The sequence below is a fragment of the Labeo rohita genome, chromosome 7, assembly GCF_022985175.1.
Source record: "Labeo rohita strain BAU-BD-2019 chromosome 7, IGBB_LRoh.1.0, whole genome shotgun sequence".
Lineage (NCBI taxonomy): Eukaryota > Metazoa > Chordata > Actinopteri > Cypriniformes > Cyprinidae > Labeo > Labeo rohita.
The window spans coordinates 14469129-14488105 of NC_066875.1; the positions used below are offsets into that span (position 1 = coordinate 14469129).

Consider the following 18977-nt stretch of genomic DNA (forward strand, 5'->3'; position numbering starts at 1 on the left):
AAAACGTTCTACGTTTGAAATAATTGTATTCTGTGACTGTGACTCTATTCTGTTGTCTTGTGTCTATCAGCATTTGTGTCTATCAGGATTCATTTGTAAGTTTACAATAAAAAGAATGTAAATGTTAAAAATACTGGAGGAAAAAAATAAATGTTTAATGAATTAATAGTATATCATGCTCATGTGATGATTGAGACAGCAAGATGCTGCCATCTGTTGGTCAGAGTGTGTATTGTATTGTTTGGTTTTTTTTGGGGGGGGGGGGTTATATTTTTTTTTATATTTCTTTATATTTTACTGTTTAAATGTTTCTAAACTACGAATGTACTAAATGTTTCTGCTGCAAACAAATTATTATTGAAACAATACATAAATCAAAAACGCGAAAAAACGAATCATATTATCTTCTCTTAAATATGGACATGATAAAAATGGGTGTGGATCGAGATTTTATGTGGTTTTGGGTAATAAAAATGTATTTCTGTCAAAGTCCGTGTTTTATTCGCTGAAAGTTGACTTTAAGCAGCTGACTGAGTGGTCATGTGACTAAAGAGGAAGCGGGCGAGATGAGCGCAGTGTACGGAGGAGTGGAGGGGTGAGTTTATTACAAAAAAAAACATTATTATTAAAGCAAATATCAGTTTTAATGACATTTTAACATAAACACCGCTTAACGCTTCGCTCTAAGCGCGTGCCTTAGGGCAACCGTTTGAGAGAAAGTGTCAGTAGCTTCAGAGGAATGAATGAGACACTATTCTTGATTTTGACAGTGGTGGGACACACTCTAAAGCAGTACTGGTATCTGCTGAGGGAAAAATCCTCGCTGAGACAGATGGACCATGTACCAATCACTGGGTGAGATATTGACTGGTTTAATGTGGTTTGATATGGAATGAAGTCAGCTAGTGTGTACTTGAGTGTGTTTATGTATGACTCTTGTTTTTTTATGTTAATTTATAGTTGGTTGGTGTTGATAATTGTATTAATGGTATCAATGACATGGTCCAGAGTGCTAAAATCAAGGCAGGGCTGGACCCGGACACACCAGTCTGTTCATTGGTGAGGTTCACTGCTTGAGTCAATCATCCTCAACACATTCACCTTCATAAGGTCACTTTAAAGTTGTATACATTGTGTGTTGACAGGGTATGTCTTTGAGTGGTGGAGAGCAGAAAGCTGCTATCCAGAAGCTAATTGATGACATGAGTGAGCGATACCCCAAGCTGAGTCAAAGTTATTTTATTACCACCGATGCCATTGGTGCTATAGCAACTGCCAGTGACTATGGTTTGTGCGGTGTTTTTGCAACTAGCAGTAGTAATGGATCTCAGGACATCAAGGTTATCATAACCCTTTCTGTCTTTTTGTTATAGGAGGTATAGTGGTGATATCAGGCACTGGTTCGAACTGTAAACTGGTGAATCCAGATGGCACACAGGTTGGCTGTGGGGGGTGGGGTCACATGATGGGAGACGAGGGATCAGGTAACCATGCAGACAAAGAAACCAACTGACATAAACACCCAGTCTTATCTTAGATAAAGATTTTATCTTATCTTACAAATCTATCTTTCTTTGCAAAGGCTCTAAACCAAAGGTCTTCAACCCTGCTCCTGGGGACACACTGTCTTGCAAAGTTTATTTCCAACCTGCTTCAGCACACCTGGCCTGTGACTTTTCATGAATTCCTGAGGACCTTGATTAGCTGGTTCAGGTGTGTTTGATTAGGGTTGGAGCTGAACTTTGCAGGACAGCGGGTCCCCAGGAGCAGGGTTAAAGACATATGCTCTAATACGTCTCAGTCAGCTTTCTAGGTCGAGATTTAATATTTTGTTACCCAAAAATTTGGGAGTTGGTAAGAACCCTGGCTCACTATACACTGGGTAACTGATATGACAGCACAGCATACAACATTGCTTCTAGTATTTATGAACAACAGCAGAGCTTTTTTCAGCCATTTTTAAAATGATATTTAACACCTTAAGTGTCACTGGCCCACCTGTGGGCCTCTTGGTACTCTTTTTTTTGTTGTCTTTTTTCTATACCACATATAATAGTAATCATCATAAATTATATATCATTTGAAAGCTTAAAACCTCAAAATTTATTGCAATTTATTCATTGCTCAAAATTGCATTACCATGGAAATGGTACTTTAAAATCTTTTAGTGGGCTCCTCCCCCTTAGTGGGTGGTGTCAGGTGTCATATTGCAAAATGTATTACAGTCTTTTAGAATCAACTTTTTATAATCTTCACAAAATACATAGAAAGGTCTGAGTCTCAAGATTCCATATTTGATTGTTGTTTTGTGATAGTAATATTGGCACAGCAATTTAGACATTTGTGATAGAAAATTCAGTGTAGTTTGGCTGTTTGTGGTATAACACCCAAAGTAAAATTGTGGTATAACACCCAGGAATCACTTTTTTTTTTTATTAATATAACTTCAAACTTGGAACATAACTTATTTAGACATAAGGGCTTTAATTTTTAAGCAATTTTGAATTAAAAAATATTGTGTAAAATATTTAGTTTATATAAAATGAAAAAAAGGTACAGTGCATTTTCTTTACAGTAAATTCAAACTTCTGTAACTTTTTGATACTTTTGAATTTTAATATTTTGAAATTATTCTGTGTTTGCAATAATCTGCAGTTTTTCTTCTTAAAAAAGAGCCCAACAACTGTAGGTCTGTATTCCAAAGAGTTAATAAATTATAACATTTTAAGTTTGGTTAGTGCACTTTCACATCTATGTTCAAAAATTGGGGGTGACACTTAAGGTGTTTAAAGGACATTAGGATAAATATTTTGTAAAAAAATATATATATATATAACATTTTTGGCTCTGGACCACAAAACCAGTCATAAGGGTTAATTTTTCAAAAGTGAGATTTATTCATCATCTGAAAGCTGAATAAATAAGCTTGTTAGGATAGATAGGATAGATACAACTGTTTGAAAATCTGGAATCTGAGGGTGCAAAAAAATCATAATACTGAGAAAATCGCCTTTAAAGTTGTAAGTTCTTAGCAGTTCATATTATTAAACAAAAATTAAGTTTTGATATATTTATGGTAGGAAAATTACAAAATATCTTCATGGAACATGATCTTTACTTAATATCCTAATGGTTTTTGGCATAAATGAAAATCGATAATTTTGACCAATACAATGTATCGTTGGCTATTGCTTATATACCATGCTACTTATGACTGGTTTTGTGGTCCAGGGTCACATTTCAGCTGTGTATTTAGAAATGTTAGTTTATGTTTACTACATGTTTAGCGATGTATGTTTTTGCTGAAATATATTAATTTAAATAGATTTTTTATTATATGGCTACTGGCTACTGAACTAGAGAGCCCTTTATTATTCACCTCGCTGATCTAATCACAAATGGACAGCTTGGATCCAGTATATCAATATTTAAATGCATTGTCATCTGATCACTCAAACCAAATTTGAAGGTCATCAGAGGGTATATTTACATTATATTTATATTTAGGGTATATTTGGGAGTCCACATAGTGTAAATGTGCATACCAGATCAGAAAGCAGTGTAAACAAACCCAGAGACACAGATTCATCCTGTGTAATAGATAAGCATCGCCTACTCGTATAATGGGTAACCACTGTACTAAAATAATGGTTGACAGCTTGGTAACTCTTGATCGTTTGACAGATTTGGAAAAAGTTATACATACAGTATACACAACTGTTTGGGGTTACTAATAATGTAAAAAGTGTCATTTGTGAACTACTATTAAGAATTTTAAGTAACCTATTAAAACTATTAATTTCCTTCTTCAAACAAAAATGAATGAATATGTAAATATGAAGCATTTTCACTTCATCTGATGTGACACTGCCAGGTGTAAATGGCCGTCTGTATTGGCCATTTCTAATCTAATCAGAAGAGATGTTATTACTAGATGTAAATAGGACCTAATCTTTTTCTTTCTCTGTGTCCTTATCTTCTCGTAGCATATTGGATTTCTCACTTGGCTATTAAAACGGTTTTTGATGCCAGAGATAACCTTGTCACATCCCCTCATGATATCACCTATGTTAAGAAGGCCATGGAAGAATATTTCCAGGTTAGGACCTGCTGTTCATTTGATTTAATCTTGTCTAATTTGATACTTGAATAGATGTGATGGCATTTCCTTGACATTTTGTTCATCCCCAGGTGTCGGATTTGATGGGAATGCTTCCTCATTTGTACAGAAACTTTCAGAAGTCACATTTTGCAGGGTTCTGTAGGAAACTAGCTGAAGGTATGCTGCTGATGTGTGGTGTGAGGTAGTGTGCACGTTATGCCATGCATAATAACTCTGTGATTGTTTGCTTCAGGTGGAAATGCTGGTGATGCTTTGTGCCAACACGTGTTCACAGAAGCTGGAAAAGCCCTTGCACGGCACATTGTAGCTGTCCTTCCCAAAGTACATCAGGTAAAAAAAACTCACCCATTGTAACATAGCCACCCTCACTCTCAGTTTCTTTTTCTTTTTTTAATCATTTTCATCTCTTCCTCATTCAGGATCTCTTTTCTGGTGAGCTTGGCTTGCCGGTTCTGTGTGTCGGTTCTGTGTGGCGCAGCTGGGAACTGATGAAATCTGGTGCGTAATGTCTTTATAGAGCTTTTCAGCTTCCCTGCTTCATAATAATTTCACATGACACTGTTCAAATTAGTGATGTAAAAATTATGTAGTGGTACAGAAAAATATAAGCTGGTCATTTGTTATGGTGTTTAACCAGTATGATTTTCAGTATTATGTAAATTTAGAAAAAAAAAAATATCTAGAGGAAATCTCCAAACTTTTTTACAGTTTTGATCAGGAATCGAAGTACAGTAGAAAAGATGGATAACTTTAAAATGTACATATATTTGATCATGGCAAAAATCATAATCCCGGTTATTTATGTCAACATTGAGATCAATTATGTAACACAATTGCTAATTGCTAAACATTATGCATTTTTTTTTAACTTTTATATAAAAAAAGGAACTTTAAATATAATTTGCTTAAAGAAACAACATAATAAATGTAATTATAGAAATTATAGAAATATAACATAATATAAAAACAAAGTAATATTCAATACATCAAGATAAAGGGAAGAGTGAAAGCTGAGGAGTAGTAGCTGGATTTATAACAAAAGACAAAATGAGACTATCATTGGGAAACAGAATGCACTGCAGCACAGTCATCTTTATTATCTTGTATTCATAATCATTGGAAGCCAAAATCTTAATTGAAGATAACATTTGATTAATCGCCCAGCCCTAATTCACATTAACTAAACATTGTGATGTGGATCTGGTGTTTTGTGCTGTAGGTTTCACTCAGGTCCTCTCAGAGGCTCAGGCTCATGGTTACAGTCAATTCTGTAAGTATAGCCTGCTGACTCTTCGTCAGTCTTCCGCTCTGGGTGGCGCCAAAATGGGGGCACAGAATGCAGGGGCCAGCCTCCCTCTGGACTACTCGGCCAACGCCAATGTGTTTTTCAGCCATATGTTTAATCAGTGAATCAGAAGAAACAGACCTTTTAGATGCCACTAAAGAACTGAATTGGGAACTTCCTGTTTTTAAACTGATTTTTCCTCTTGGTGGGGCTGTTTCTCAAACACACACACACACAAAAAATAAAAAATCCAATCATGGAATTGAATTTTTTAATAAACATTGCAAAAACACTGTCTTGTTGTCATTGAAATTTTAATTTTATTAATTTTTTAATTAATTTTTCATAATTTGGTGTAAATACAGTCAAAAGTTTACATACACTTTGCAGAATCTGCAAAATGTTAATTGTTTTACCAAAATAAGAGGGATCAGACAAGAAGCATGTTAATTTTTTATTTAGCACTTACCTGAATAAGATATTTCACATAAAAGACATTTACATATATAGTAGTCAACATTTGAAGTGGATCAAAAAAGTTCATCAAAGTTATCCTACGACAAGAACAGGTATTGTTTTGGTTTTAGGACTTTGATGAAAGGTTTTGATCCCCTTTAAATGTTGACTACTGTATTCCACGAAAGAAGAATAATAGTTAAATTTATAAAAATGACCCCATTCAAAAGTTTACGTACACTTAATACTGTGTTGTTACCTAAATAATCCATAGCTGTGTTTTTGTTTTGTTTTGTTTTGTGATAGTTGTTCATGAGTCCCTTGTTTGTCATGAACAGTTAAACTGCAAGCTGTTCTTTAAAAAGAATCCTTCAGGTATCACAAATTCTGTAGTTTTTTTCTGCATTTTTGTGTATTTGAACTCTTTCCAACGATAACTGCATGCTCCAAAAGGAAACAATGGGGGTCTTAATGCATTGTATTTGAAGATCAGGGTAAATTTCACTTATTTTGTCTATATCTTCTGTAGCTTCTGAAGGGCAGTACTAAATGAAAAAAATATATATAATATTTAGGCAAAATAAGAAAAATGTACACATTTTGATTCTGTTCAAAAGTTTACACCCCTGTCTCTTAATGCATGCTTTTCGTTCTGAAGCATCAGTTAGTATTTGACCCTTCTGTAATAGTTGCATATGAGTGCCTCAGTTGTCCTCAGTGTGAAAAGATGGATCTCAAAATCATAGTCATTTTTGGAAAGGGTTTAAATACACAATGCTGAAAAACCACAGAACTTGTGGGATCTGAAGGATTTTTCTGAAGAGCAGTGGACAGTTTAACTGTTACAGACAAATAAGGGACACATCAACAACTACTACTAAACAAACAAACAAAAAAAAAAACATCTGTGGATCATTCAGGCAACAACACAGTATTAAGAATCACGCATATGTAAACTTTAGAACAGGGTCATTTTTATAAATTCAATTATTATTTTCTTTTGCAGACTACATGTAGATAACTTTTATGTGAAATATCTTTACATCAATATCAGTACTAAAAAAAAAAAAAAAAAAGCATTTTGTATGATCTCTCTTATTTTGGTAAAATTAACATTTTGCAGATTCTGCAAGGTGTATGTAAACCTTTGACTTCAACTGTATTTGGTGTAGCAGTGACATTTCATAGATTCTATGTGTTCTGTTAGTCTTTTGGATGGAGAAAGATGCATTTACAGGGAAATGTCTAAGACTGCTCAAATACTTATAATAGGTTAGTCTCTGTTTAGGAGTTTTACCACCAACAGCATTTACACCCAGCTTGTATACCTAATTAAGATATTCAAGTTCAGAAATGTGATGCAAATATATTGTTCTGACCCTCTAAACTTCAGACCATTGGTGGAGGCAAATGACTGTCAGCATCAGTTGCTGCTAACCCCGGACATCCCCTTTTTTTTCTTCACAATGACCACATCCTGCAACTATTTGTCCTAATTACAAGATGTACTGACAGCAAAATTGTGCTGACTGTCACGAGACATATTTTGAGAAGTATTTTAGGCAGGTTGGTTCATCTAAGAATGCTGATAACCAGATCAAAAGATCCATGATTCATATATTAGTTACCATTCAGCATTTCTCATTCATAGTGTGGCCATGAAAATGTACAAGTGCTGTGATATCATAGGAACATGCATCAAAAGCAGCGTTATTTTAGTACCACTGATATGCTATTAAAGTTTTTGTTCATTGTTTTTTGTTTTTTGTTTTTTTTCTGTTTTCACCTCAATGTTAAAGTTTGAGTTATTGCTCTTATTTAGTTATTTACTTTTTTTTAAATATATGTCTATACATTTATTAGTTTTAATTGAATTTAGTATTAGTTAATTTAGTACTAAAAATGGCTTGGCAAAAAAAAACAAATTTAAATGTTTTTATTTTATTTCAGTTATCATTTATTTGTTTTCAATTAACATGAAATGTTTTAATTGGTTATAGTTTTAGTTAATGATAACAATCCTGGTCAGCAGCACTGATTAAGCACATAAGTTCAAAATACAAATGTTGTATTTGCTTAATGTTTAGTGCAGCTACCAGCAAGCAATTATTTCTCAATACCATTTATTATGTCTGTCAGTCACTGTCTTACAACTCACAGGACAATAAAATCTGAATGACAAAAAATTAATCTAAGAAATAAAGGGTTTCAGTAGCTTAAGACCAATGCAATGCTGGTTGTAGGTCTAATTAGAGACCCTACATTAAAACAACTGAATCACTTTCATGACCATTAAAACGTAATTACGGCTATTCCGATTTCCTATACAAGTTAAAATGAAATCAAGACAGTTTTGCTGATGAGAAACCAGATATTTCCAAGCTAATCTCCTGGAAATGTATAATGGATGAGGTTACATGACTGGCTGATTACTGAAGAGGCTAAATTAAAGTAGTTCAGTTCGCATCCACATAAAATATGCATATTAAAATTGTTCATTTTTAACGGTACCACCGTTAAATGTGAGAGTTAATACCAACTATTAGTATACATTTTACAGCCAAACACAAGAAATGGTCCATTTGAGTACAAACGTTTCTTCTTTATTTGCCATTCTTCCATTTTTTTTTAAATGAAATTCAGTCCTGCGTGTAACGAATTCAATTCAAAATCAAAAGTTGAATTCCATGAATTCCCCAACACCCTTTCCTCAGCATTCAACCCAAACCTAGGGGCTCCGCCCACCACCAGCCACACCCCCAGTCATTTATGGCCACACCCCTTGAAACACAGGAATGTGAACAGATGCATCAAAACTTTCCTCTACAAAAGCTCAACAACAAAACAAACAGAAAAAAAAACAAAAAAAAAAAAAAACACAACAACAACAGGGGAAGGAAAGCAAAGACCTGATCAGGCACAAACTGTGAAACAATGAAAGCTGGCAAGAACAGCCCTTTCTGCAAGGGTAGAGGAAAATAAAACAGCCTGGTAATGAGTATGATATTAGCTAGTCACAGCACCTCCTAGAGGTCACATTTCCACTTAATACCCTTGGTTTATACATAACAGAAATATAAAGCTTGTAGACAATCACCCCCTACCTCCCTCCAATCCAAAAAATCTGTATTCTTGCCCCTTCTAAAATGTGTAGAAGAGCGCATTTATGTGACCATCCTAAACATGGGCACAACAGTCTCTGCATATATGATCAGATGTGTGTATGAGAGAGGAGGGCAATGATGATTCCTAGTATTTCACCCCGGGCACAAACTCCTTGGCTTCAGGGTTTAAGATGCTCTTTCGCTGGGGGAAAAAACATAAGTAGAAATCAATTAGACATCTGAAGCCATCTACTTCATTTTTTAAATAGTCTATGGAAGAAAAATGTTTTTTCCATACAATAAAAGTCAATGGACTCCAATAGAGTGCAACAGTGCCCAATTACTTTTTCAGCAGCCTTGGTTTTGGAAGTAAGGATTATAAACAAGCAAAAACATCCTTGTTTATAAGCCATGAATCAAACCAACCAGCTATGATATGCATCACAACACCACAAACTTAGATTTCAAACACAAAGTAAAAAGATTGAGTAATTATATATACATGCATTTATCTATAAAAAATTAAGAGTTTAGGAAGCCCGACTTCCCCCATGTTTTTGCAGGGCTTCATGGGAGTGGGCAGGGTGCTGCACGCCCCTTTTGGCAAGATCTGCTTGTTGTGGTTCTCTGATTGGTGGAGCATTCTTTTCAGGCTACGTTTACACAACAACGATGTAGTTAAAAAACTGAAAAGTTTTTCCCTTGAGTTTTTAAAAAGTTTCACGTATACACAACAACATTTTCAAATGATCCACGTTTACACATATCTGCAAAAACGCTGTATTACATATGCCGAACCAGTAGTTGGCACGCTGTTTGTTTATGCTTGCCTTTAAAATCGACAAATACTGCGCATGTCTACATACTTAACGTACTACTCACGCATAACGTCACCCATTTTCACAGATTCTCATGTTGGGTGTTTACATGAAAATGATAACTGAGGCTCTCTCAAAAACTTGCAGTTTGAAACACGTTTTCAAAATTATGCATTTTCAGGCCCCACAACGCCGTTGTCGTGTAAGTGAACAGGCAAAATGCATAAAAAGTTTTCCCGTTTTTGGCTGAAAATGTTGTGTAAACGGCCCCTCAGAGATGGATAATGCATTTTTAACCAGGAATTTCTGCTGTTAAATGCAAATATTTAAATGTTCAAATAATGCAGGCTAGTAGTTTAAACAAAAGCATATAACATCCAATAACAACTTTGTAGCTCACAGTAGGACTGTTTTTAAGGGTATGTATGTTATTGCTAAAAATCAGTTGAATCTTTTACTTCTGTAACTCAACTGTTGCACTCTATGGCTTTCATTGTTTAAACAAAGCTGAAACAGTCGAAATATCTACTTGTGTGTTTCACAGAACAAAATGTCTTACAGGTTTAGAACAACATGTGGGTGAGTAAATGATAGTTTTCATTTTTTGGGTTAATTATACTTCTAAGTTCATTTTCTTATTTTTTATACTGAATGTCCATGAGGACTTAAAGCTTACCAAGATTTCCTCTGCATTGCCATCGCTGACAGATAGCCCATTGAGCTGTTGCTGAATCTGTCCGACTGAAGGGAGGTCCCTCTCTGGAATGAACCAATCCTGATCCTCCTCATCCAGCATCTCTTGGAAACAGCGCTCCAAAAACTCTTGCTCAAGCAATTCCTCCTCCACCTGGGATATAAACAAATAAGGTAAAAGTTCCTGTCCAAGTTAATTTAAAACACACACACACACACACACACACACACACACACACACACACACAAGTAAAATCTTATAATCTACAATTTAGCTTTTCAAGAGCCACAAAGCACTATCCAAAAAAATGGTCATAAAACTTAAAACTATCAACTGAGCTATGCTGAATACGAACCTTAGCCGTAAGTATAAAACCCATCCTGATCAACTACTGAGTTTGTGTTTTTATGGTGTGGGCTCAAATGGGCTGTAGTTGGGTTGGTGTGTGTACAGACCTGCCGATTGTATTCCTCCTCATTCTCCATCCACATGTACTCTGCAAAGGGGTTTGACTCATTCTCTGCATGCCCATTGGCTACTGGGTCCTTGCCCTCACTCCCTGGAACTCCGCTGCCCGACATCTTTCCTATGTCAGCCCCATTCATTTCTGCTGGTTCTAAAAAGATAGACATACATTTTAGGGATGCAGTAATATAGAAATCATCTCTGATATTGCAATAATTTAATCTAATCTAATCTAATCTAATATAATATAATATAATATAATGAGGAATATTATCAAAATCTGGGGTGTGCAAAAGTGAGCAAACTGTGAACTACATATACAACCGACCTAATTAGACTAAACAAAAGACAAACACACACACAAAAAGTGGTATACACTGATATACCATGCAATCCGAACACATACTCAGTATAATTAATTCATACACGCACTACCATTTATTTAAATAGCTATTTATTCCAGTGATGTGAATGAATGGTAAATATAAAAATGAAGAACAAAGCAATATTCCACAATAATTAGGCAGAATTAGAACTGAGCTGAAAAACCAGTCAGGACAGAAAAATAAGAGGGCTGGTGAAACGAGTCATGAGGCAAGCAGTTGTTTATATTCTGTAATGCTCAAGACAATCGCATAAAGCGTGTCACAACACTTAAAACACAACCACACCTACTCACTGTGTACATGGATTACTTGTGCATGTACAAGATCACGTTCCATGATGCAACATAGCTGAACACTCAACCTGTTCGCATGCAATAGATAATCCTCCAAGACTAAATGAGAATAAACAGAACACGCTAACAATACATGTGATGCACATTTCCAAATATATACGAATAGTTGTTTTTTGTTTTTTTTTGTATAAATTCCTCTGAGTTGATTTTTTGGCAATAAAATATGCATTCTTGCATGTTTCAAACCCTGTTAAAAAATAAATAAAAAATCTGCACACAGCCATAACTCAAAACATATCCTATCAGCTATAAATGTTTACAGTAATACCTGCTGTAAACACTAGATGGAACAGTGAACCAGACGAACAGATTAAACTGTTAATTTTAGACAGTATTTAAAAGTATTACTTGATTATGTTTTAATCATGCACAATAAGTATATACCAATCTGCTGCAGTGCAAAAATGTGTGTGTTTTTTTTCCCCACCAATCAGCTGCTTACACACATTGATTGTGTCTGAAACCTGAAGCTGAATGCCGCCTCTCACAGTATATGGAGAGAAAGGGCATTAAAGCACGTCCACCATCAATATTTACGGTTGTCACTAACTGAACAGCATCCTACTCTTACTATTACTGCAGCATGTCTGTACAGTACATATATATATAATATAATATGCTCAACTTTCCTTTTCCAATGTAATGAACAAACCTCAAATAAAATCAGCCATGATTCTAAAACATTTTTTTCTACTCATATTCAGATCGTACTGCCAAATGCCAAATGTTACAGCAATTTTATACAAAATAAATTTAAATCAGCAAAACAGCTGTTTTTACCAATGACAAGTGGATGCACTTTGCTGAATTAAACATGCATGTAATCATAAGTAGACTAGTGTAGTATAGTAGTATAGTTCGTTCATAAATAAATTGTCAAAAAATAGTAATACTATTAGTCAATTTGTGAAATAACGCCTACCATTAAAAAAAAAGAAAGCAGGCAATATGCAGTGTACACAGTTCGTAGCAAGGAAGAATTTTTTATTAGCAACAACCACAGACTCACAGAACATTTGTGGCTGTCTGGCTAATGTGTGTTAAGTTGGCGTATGAGAGATCAGGCTTAAGGCTTAATAATAGCAGTGACATCACTGGAGGAAATGAGCTCATCTGTGAGTGATGACATGAGAGGATGAGCTACTGAGGGGCTTTAAACTCACTCTCTTAAAATCTCTCTCTCTCTCCCTACTTACACAAACACCCACCCCTGACAGGTAATAACAAACAGAAACCATACCTTAAACAAGTACATATGAGGTTTCTGACAAAATATTTATCTGCAATGCTGGACCCACTGTTATTTGTTATTTTGTAAATTGCAATTCACTTTTTTAGGTTAATCCATTAATTTTGTGCGGCCTAAATCCTTGACTAAAAAAGAAAAGAAAAAAAATACAGACTATTATATCACAGTCTGCCACCTGTCCACTTGCTGGTTCAGACAGACATGTCTACACTAGTTGGCACAGCTAGTGATCATGGCTTTACTGACTATTTGCAATTGCATGCATTGCTTCACATAGTGTACCACGGCAAAACAAATCAATGCTGCAATTCCTGAGGTTTGAACAAACACAAGGAAACATGTTTGTATGAGCAAACTGTTTCAATACATAACATACATATACAGCTACTAATAGAACTCTTTAAAAAAAAAAAAAAAAAAAAGTGTTTTTTTTTTTTTTTTTTTAATCAGGATGTTGTATTTTAAAATAATGTTGTAAAATCCAAATAAGCTTTACAGAACTTTATTGGAAAAGGTCTAAGCAATGATTTTCCATGCTTGTTCAATGTCCATAAACAATTACAATCTTTGATATTACTTCAGTCAGTGTTGGTTACAGGCGATAGTCACAAATATAATACGGGCTTGACTCCTGTTACTCGTTCATAAAGACAGTATTTGAGATGTTATTGTAGGCTGCTGTGTGAACAGGACATTTTGAGATTCACACCTGTAAGTAAGTAAATGCAGTTGTCAATCCCAAACACTGACAGTGGGAATGTAGCCAGTGATGAGAGAAAAATCCCTAATGTATCGGTAGGATGAAGGAAAAACCGAGACTCAGCTGGGGAGCCAATCCTCCTCACAATGCCACATAATGAAACAAATACATACAAGCATACACACAAACAAACAACACTACTCTTGTTATTTTTACTCTTTTGAATCTCAGCTTGCCCTCATTTTAAAATATAGGACAAGGCCTGATCCCAAGCATCTATGTATCATAGTCCATGGTCATAAAAACAGTTTACTAAAACTGCAGCGTCCTACTATCTACTGTTTTATGGTATTTTATTGCCCTAAGCAATGCAACGTTCAAAGATACTAGGTCAAGAAATAACACCTTAGCCAACTTTAGAGAGGAGAGCAAAAGTTTATCAACGCACTTGTCATCCAATAACTACAGACTCACAGATTCAAGATTCCTCACTCACACCTACAAGAAAAGCAGCTAAGTCTGGACATCTGGGTCGATGTGAGGAGCTGATAATGCCAGTGGTTATACAAGTTACACGTTTTCTTCAAACATACAAGCAGCATGTGTGACAGACTGACTGCAGAAAATCTCGAGCTTATGCAACAACACGCCACTGCATGGGTGTTTATACAGACACCACTGTTAGAAATATCAAAACAAAAGACCTAACACACAGTTAACCTTTCCTTCTACACAAACATTTCAGTATTGATCACTGCATGATAAACAGAAAAAGTAAATACATTCACTGAAAGAAAAAATTAATAAACAAAAATGAGCACTTTCAACATATTAAACGACTTTAAACATGAACGCATCAAAACGCAACGAAGTTCCCCGAAACAACCATACAAACTAGCTTTCCGTTACACCGTTTCCTGCACGCTCTTTATAAACACTCTAAAGCCAATTATGTAATCCACTTTTGCAGTATTACACCGAGAAAGCGGCATAATTCAGAGAACAAACAAATAGGTCTCAGCAACGCGAATGTACCTTCATGGCAGGACAAAGCACGCAACATTGAGAGTAAACAGACATGAAAGGTCGTGCTGAGAAATGTAATGACAGCCAAAGTGGGCCACAACAACCCCCTGGCATGACATTACAGTTTATCTGTTTATCTAGAAGAACTTCATACACAACTGCGAGACGCAAAATAACGCAATGTTAAACGTTTAGGAGTAAAGCAATTCAAATTCACGTACAGCCGAAGAAGAATTAGTCTGCACGGCCATATTTGCTGTCGGAACCGCTTTTTAGACATTAAGACAGCGTCCAGTCAATGACAGAGACACACAGACGCAGTCAAGTCTGGTCGAGACGTGCAAATACACACACCGAAAGGAAAACAGTGCAAGCTAAAGACAGACCGAAACCCGTGCAAACAACGTACCTGGCATTGCTGACGCTTATATTGTCTGTCAGATCGCGTGGAAAGCTTCAGTTAACACTGTACGGAATGATTAATCCCTAATTTGCAAGGTAGTTGAGCTGAGATGAGATGGCTGACTGCCATTAGAGAAACACAACACATTACGAGCAAGATGGTCATGTGGTTCCTGCTTAAACAAACATGCATCAACCCTCCTCCCTCTGTGTTTGTCTCTTTCAAAAACAAACAAATAAATAAAAATGCAGTTAATACATATGCAACCGATCGTTTGATCATTCGTGACGGGAACATAGTTTAAAAACTGCATGTTATTGTTTAGAAACAAAACAACAACAAATACAACCCTGACCTATTTAGTAAAATTCACAAGCTTCTTTTCAGAATAATGTGTGAAACGCACTTATAAATAATATTTAGTTTATTTTATTTAGGTACAAGAAAACAAATGTTTGAACATAAAGTAGTAGCCAGAATCATCCCAGCGAATCGGTTCCTTTGAATAGTTTGTTTTCTAAGAAAAAACAAAAACAAAAAACAATTCAGCTCTACGTCGTTACGTAATTGCGTCATAACCTGACTCTTGACACCCCAGCCTGGGATATTACATGTACAGGCATGTATTGGGGTTTTATTACGTTTTCAGTTATGCCTAAATGTTTTACCTGTCCTCGATTTTTTTTTTTTTTTTTACCCAAAACAAATAGCAAAACTCTATTTATTATTTGACTAAAATAATAAAAAAAAAAAGGCTAATAACTCGTACTGATCAAACGATTTATTCAAATCATAAACGTATGTCGGTTCACATTAAATTATTTGTGTCGGCTCATTATGAATCATGAATCGTTTTGTGAATCTTTTCATTGAAAAGATTCGAACTAAAGGAAAGATTCATTCATTTAAGGGACATCGAAAACATGCATCGAGCGTCCTTTTTGTTTTATTTGCAAATACAGAAACAAGCATATGAAACTCTTTTTTTTTTTCATTTTATTCAACTGAACGTCTGATCATTTGCGATATTTATTAAAATTTGCAGGGATGTTTTCTGGAATATAGTTTCACTATAGTTTTAAAAGGTGGCATGTCACTGTTTAAAATACAAAACTGTTTGAAACAAGTTAATGCAGGAAAAAAAAATGTGCGTGCATGCAAATTACAGGTTTATTTGTTTTCCAAAATGTCAATATGAAACTTAGCAAGGAAAAGATAGCATTCCCCATTCTCATCAACAGTCACATATGCATGCAAATTCCAAAATAATACGGAGTAATGGAACACAAAATTGGTTTATAATGTGGTTCATGCTGCCCCATATTTCTATCTGATTGCGTAATGGTTTAATAACTCTTCTTATTCGCTACTTACTTTTAGTCAAATCCTCCGATGACCGATGGTAATAACTATATCAAACACACAGACCAGAGGAAATATTTCTGTAGACAGAAAGACAGACAGGACGCGGGCCAATCTCTGATCGGATACTGACTTGGAAAAGTCCTGACAGTTTAACCGTGTCGCTTTGTCTTGATGTTTTGAATGTGCAGCGTAAATCACCAAATGTGCTCGTCACGTGACCACAGCTGATCACACTCACAACTCATTGATTGGAGATGTTTGCGTTTTGTTTTATGTTATCATTTTGTAATTTTATAAGTAACGTTGTTTGCAAATTACAATGACACGTGGACTTTTTGTAACCTTTACCACAATAATCAGGCACCATTTAGGGCTAACCGTAAAATCACTTCACTAAGTAATTTGCTGCGTGGAATTTTTTAACTTGCTTATGTTAAGTGTTATGTTGTTTTCAGAACATTTGTTATGATTGTGTTATTTTTATTTTATATTATATATTTTTTTTCATCTGGTGTTTAAAATGCACAAAATGACCGAGATTTCATAGCTCAACGAAGTTATTGTGGTGTCCAGCAGGTGGCGTAATAAAGCAGTTTATAATTGTACCCCTCTATCCTGATTTAAAACGTTTAACACGTATCTATTTTGTCTACAATTCTGGTAAAATGTAACTTTCAGAAGTTCCAGAGACAAAATATAAGGAGAAGGGCACATGCTTACATGCCTCAGCTACACTAAATGACTCTTCATGCTGAGCAGTCCTTAGTGGACTCTTTTACAGGCCTACTACAAGGGTGCATTTTATGTTTGGTGTATATTAAAATGGAGACTTGCTGACAACTTAAACATCATTTGAAAAAGTTGTCTTCAACATTTCCAGTGATTTCTCACAATTCCATCATTACTGAGATTGCTTGACCTGCTTGAACCAATAAACCTCTCTGGATCCTGTTGTGTGTGTCAAAGCAACACTGCTCAATATTGATTTGTTGGAAGAAGGCCATAAAGTTTACATAGCTTAGTCATTTAATGGAGGTTTTAAGTTTGTATTAAGAATCCTTACAGTTAGACAAGAATCTTATCGCACAAGCAAACCTCTCTGATTTATTTTGTTCTCCAAAACTCTCACCAGCCTGAAAAGCAGTGTGTTCACCAAACACTGTTTCTCCCAGAGACGTGTTCCTATTATACTACTTATTTCCTGACAGTACTACAGTATCATTATTTATGAAAACCACCCTTACATTGGATTCCCATGTCCCAAAGTCCTCCAGCTTGTTCCAGTCTGGTCTATACAGTCCCATATGGGTGGGTGGATTTTGATGGTGTGGTTGTAGTCAACTAGTAATTCTTGCATTACAGTAGAGTTAAAGTAGGAGTCTCATTGAAAATAGCAATGTGTGTGTATGTGTGTGCGTGTGTGACTGAGGTCAAAGGAGTGGACCCACCTTTTCCTCAAGTACAGACAACAGTCACAGGAAAGGCGAGGGTGGAAGGCATACAGTCATGTGTACATAGCACACGCATGGTATTTATGCATTCATGCTCATATGATAGGGTCTGTTGATAAATAAAATTAAGTTGAGCGGCAGAACTAATATCTAAAATTAATTGGAATTTATCATTAATTTAAAGGAAGAACAGGTGAAAGAAGTTACAAAATGACATTTTGTCGTTCTAATTGCTAAAGAAAGGTCGACGCTTAGTTGTGGGCAGCCCTTTTGAAAGCGGAAGGGTGGTGTATGAAAGAGGAAGCTTTAGGGTGTGTTCATGATCAGAGCCAAAGCACTTCCTGGTTCAGTGTGCAGCACGAGTAGCTTAGTCGGGGGTTGTTCACTTCCTCTCAACTCACTTGGTTGCTTCCTGTCTGACCAAGAAAGCAATGTGTGGTCTGGAGTGTTTATACACAGCCTGGCCAGAATATGCTAGAGTGGGTCAGCTGATAGTTGTGAATGGATACTTCAACTTACAGTCAAATATGGAACAGAGAACATGTGAGTGTCTCTGTAAGTAAAAAATAGGAACGAGGAAAAGTGTGACTATTGGCCCCTCTAATGACCTTTGTGAGATTGGCCCTGGTGGCTCAGGGAGGTAAATGCTATTGGTAAATTGGTCCAGACTTAGTCAAATTAAATTTGAGAAAAACAGAAATATATGGATTTATGGAAAGTTTTCTGGTTAAAGCAGTTAAGCAATCCTGCCTACCACTATTCAACTACCACAGCAAAATGTACTAGTTTCACAAATGTATTAACAGCAGGAATTGTATATTTAGCTTAAGGTGTGGTATGCAGTTTGTATAGCTGTAGAAGGTCCATTTGGGAAATCACAGTAAAATGAATAAGTACTATTTGACTATTTGACTTACAATGTTAGTATTGGTATACTAAATCTAAATGTATAAATACATTTAATCTATATATGCATTTACATACATACACATAAATGTATAAATACATTTAGGGTGAAAAATCATATTTAACAAGAAAATACATATACTTTTATGGTACAATACAACTTTTGTTTTCTTTTTTTTTTCATGTACAAAAG

At 35.4% G+C, this 18977-nt stretch overlaps 2 protein-coding genes across 5 annotated transcripts; one reads left to right on the forward strand and one right to left on the reverse strand.

The window, feature by feature from the left end:
• Positions 1 to 485: 485 nt before the first annotated feature.
• Positions 486 to 5703, forward strand: nagk (N-acetylglucosamine kinase). Its single transcript, XM_051115138.1, has 10 exons — positions 486 to 595; positions 771 to 855; positions 961 to 1059; positions 1146 to 1287; positions 1374 to 1484; positions 3987 to 4099; positions 4192 to 4279; positions 4356 to 4453; positions 4543 to 4621; positions 5343 to 5703. Exons 1-10 carry the CDS (start codon positions 567 to 569, stop codon positions 5531 to 5533), a joined length of 1035 nt encoding a protein of 344 aa, XP_050971095.1. The 5' UTR covers positions 486 to 566; the 3' UTR covers positions 5534 to 5703.
• An 839-nt stretch (positions 5704 to 6542) lies between these two features.
• LOC127168332 (polyadenylate-binding protein-interacting protein 2B-like) lies at positions 6543 to 16595 on the reverse strand. Of its 4 annotated transcripts, none has more exons than XM_051115141.1 (4): positions 16437 to 16595; positions 10936 to 11096; positions 10463 to 10633; positions 6543 to 9170 (listed from the first exon to the last, which is right to left on the reverse strand). In XM_051115141.1, exons 2-4 carry the CDS (start codon positions 11083 to 11085, stop codon positions 9114 to 9116), a joined length of 378 nt encoding a protein of 125 aa, XP_050971098.1. In that variant the 5' UTR covers positions 11086 to 11096; positions 16437 to 16595; the 3' UTR covers positions 6543 to 9113. The 4 variants fall into 4 exon arrangements, with proteins under 4 accessions (XP_050971098.1, XP_050971097.1, XP_050971099.1 ...); XM_051115140.1 differs by lacking the exon at positions 16437 to 16595 and adding an exon at positions 15069 to 15234; XM_051115142.1 differs by lacking the exon at positions 16437 to 16595 and adding an exon at positions 14881 to 14941.
• Between the last annotated feature and the right edge of the window lie 2382 nt (positions 16596 to 18977).

Bases quoted from the DNA above. Each gene is read 5' to 3' on its own strand.
- LOC127168332 (XM_051115139.1), bottom strand. From the start codon at position 14,696: ATGTTGCGTGCTTTGTCCTGCCATGAAG. The intron at 11,097-14,668 runs GTACATTCGCGT...CTATCTTTTTAG, and splicing joins TGCTTTGTCCTGCCATGAAG to AACCAGCAGAAATGAATGGG. The intron at 10,634-10,935 runs GTCTGTACACAC...TTTATATCCCAG, and splicing joins AGGAGGAATACAATCGGCAG to GTGGAGGAGGAATTGCTTGA.
- nagk (XM_051115138.1), top strand. From the start codon at position 567: ATGAGCGCAGTGTACGGAGGAGTGGAGGG. The intron at 596-770 runs GTGAGTTTATTA...TGATTTTGACAG, and splicing joins GTGTACGGAGGAGTGGAGGG to TGGTGGGACACACTCTAAAG. The intron at 4,622-5,342 runs GTGCGTAATGTC...TTTGTGCTGTAG, and splicing joins CTGGGAACTGATGAAATCTG to GTTTCACTCAGGTCCTCTCA.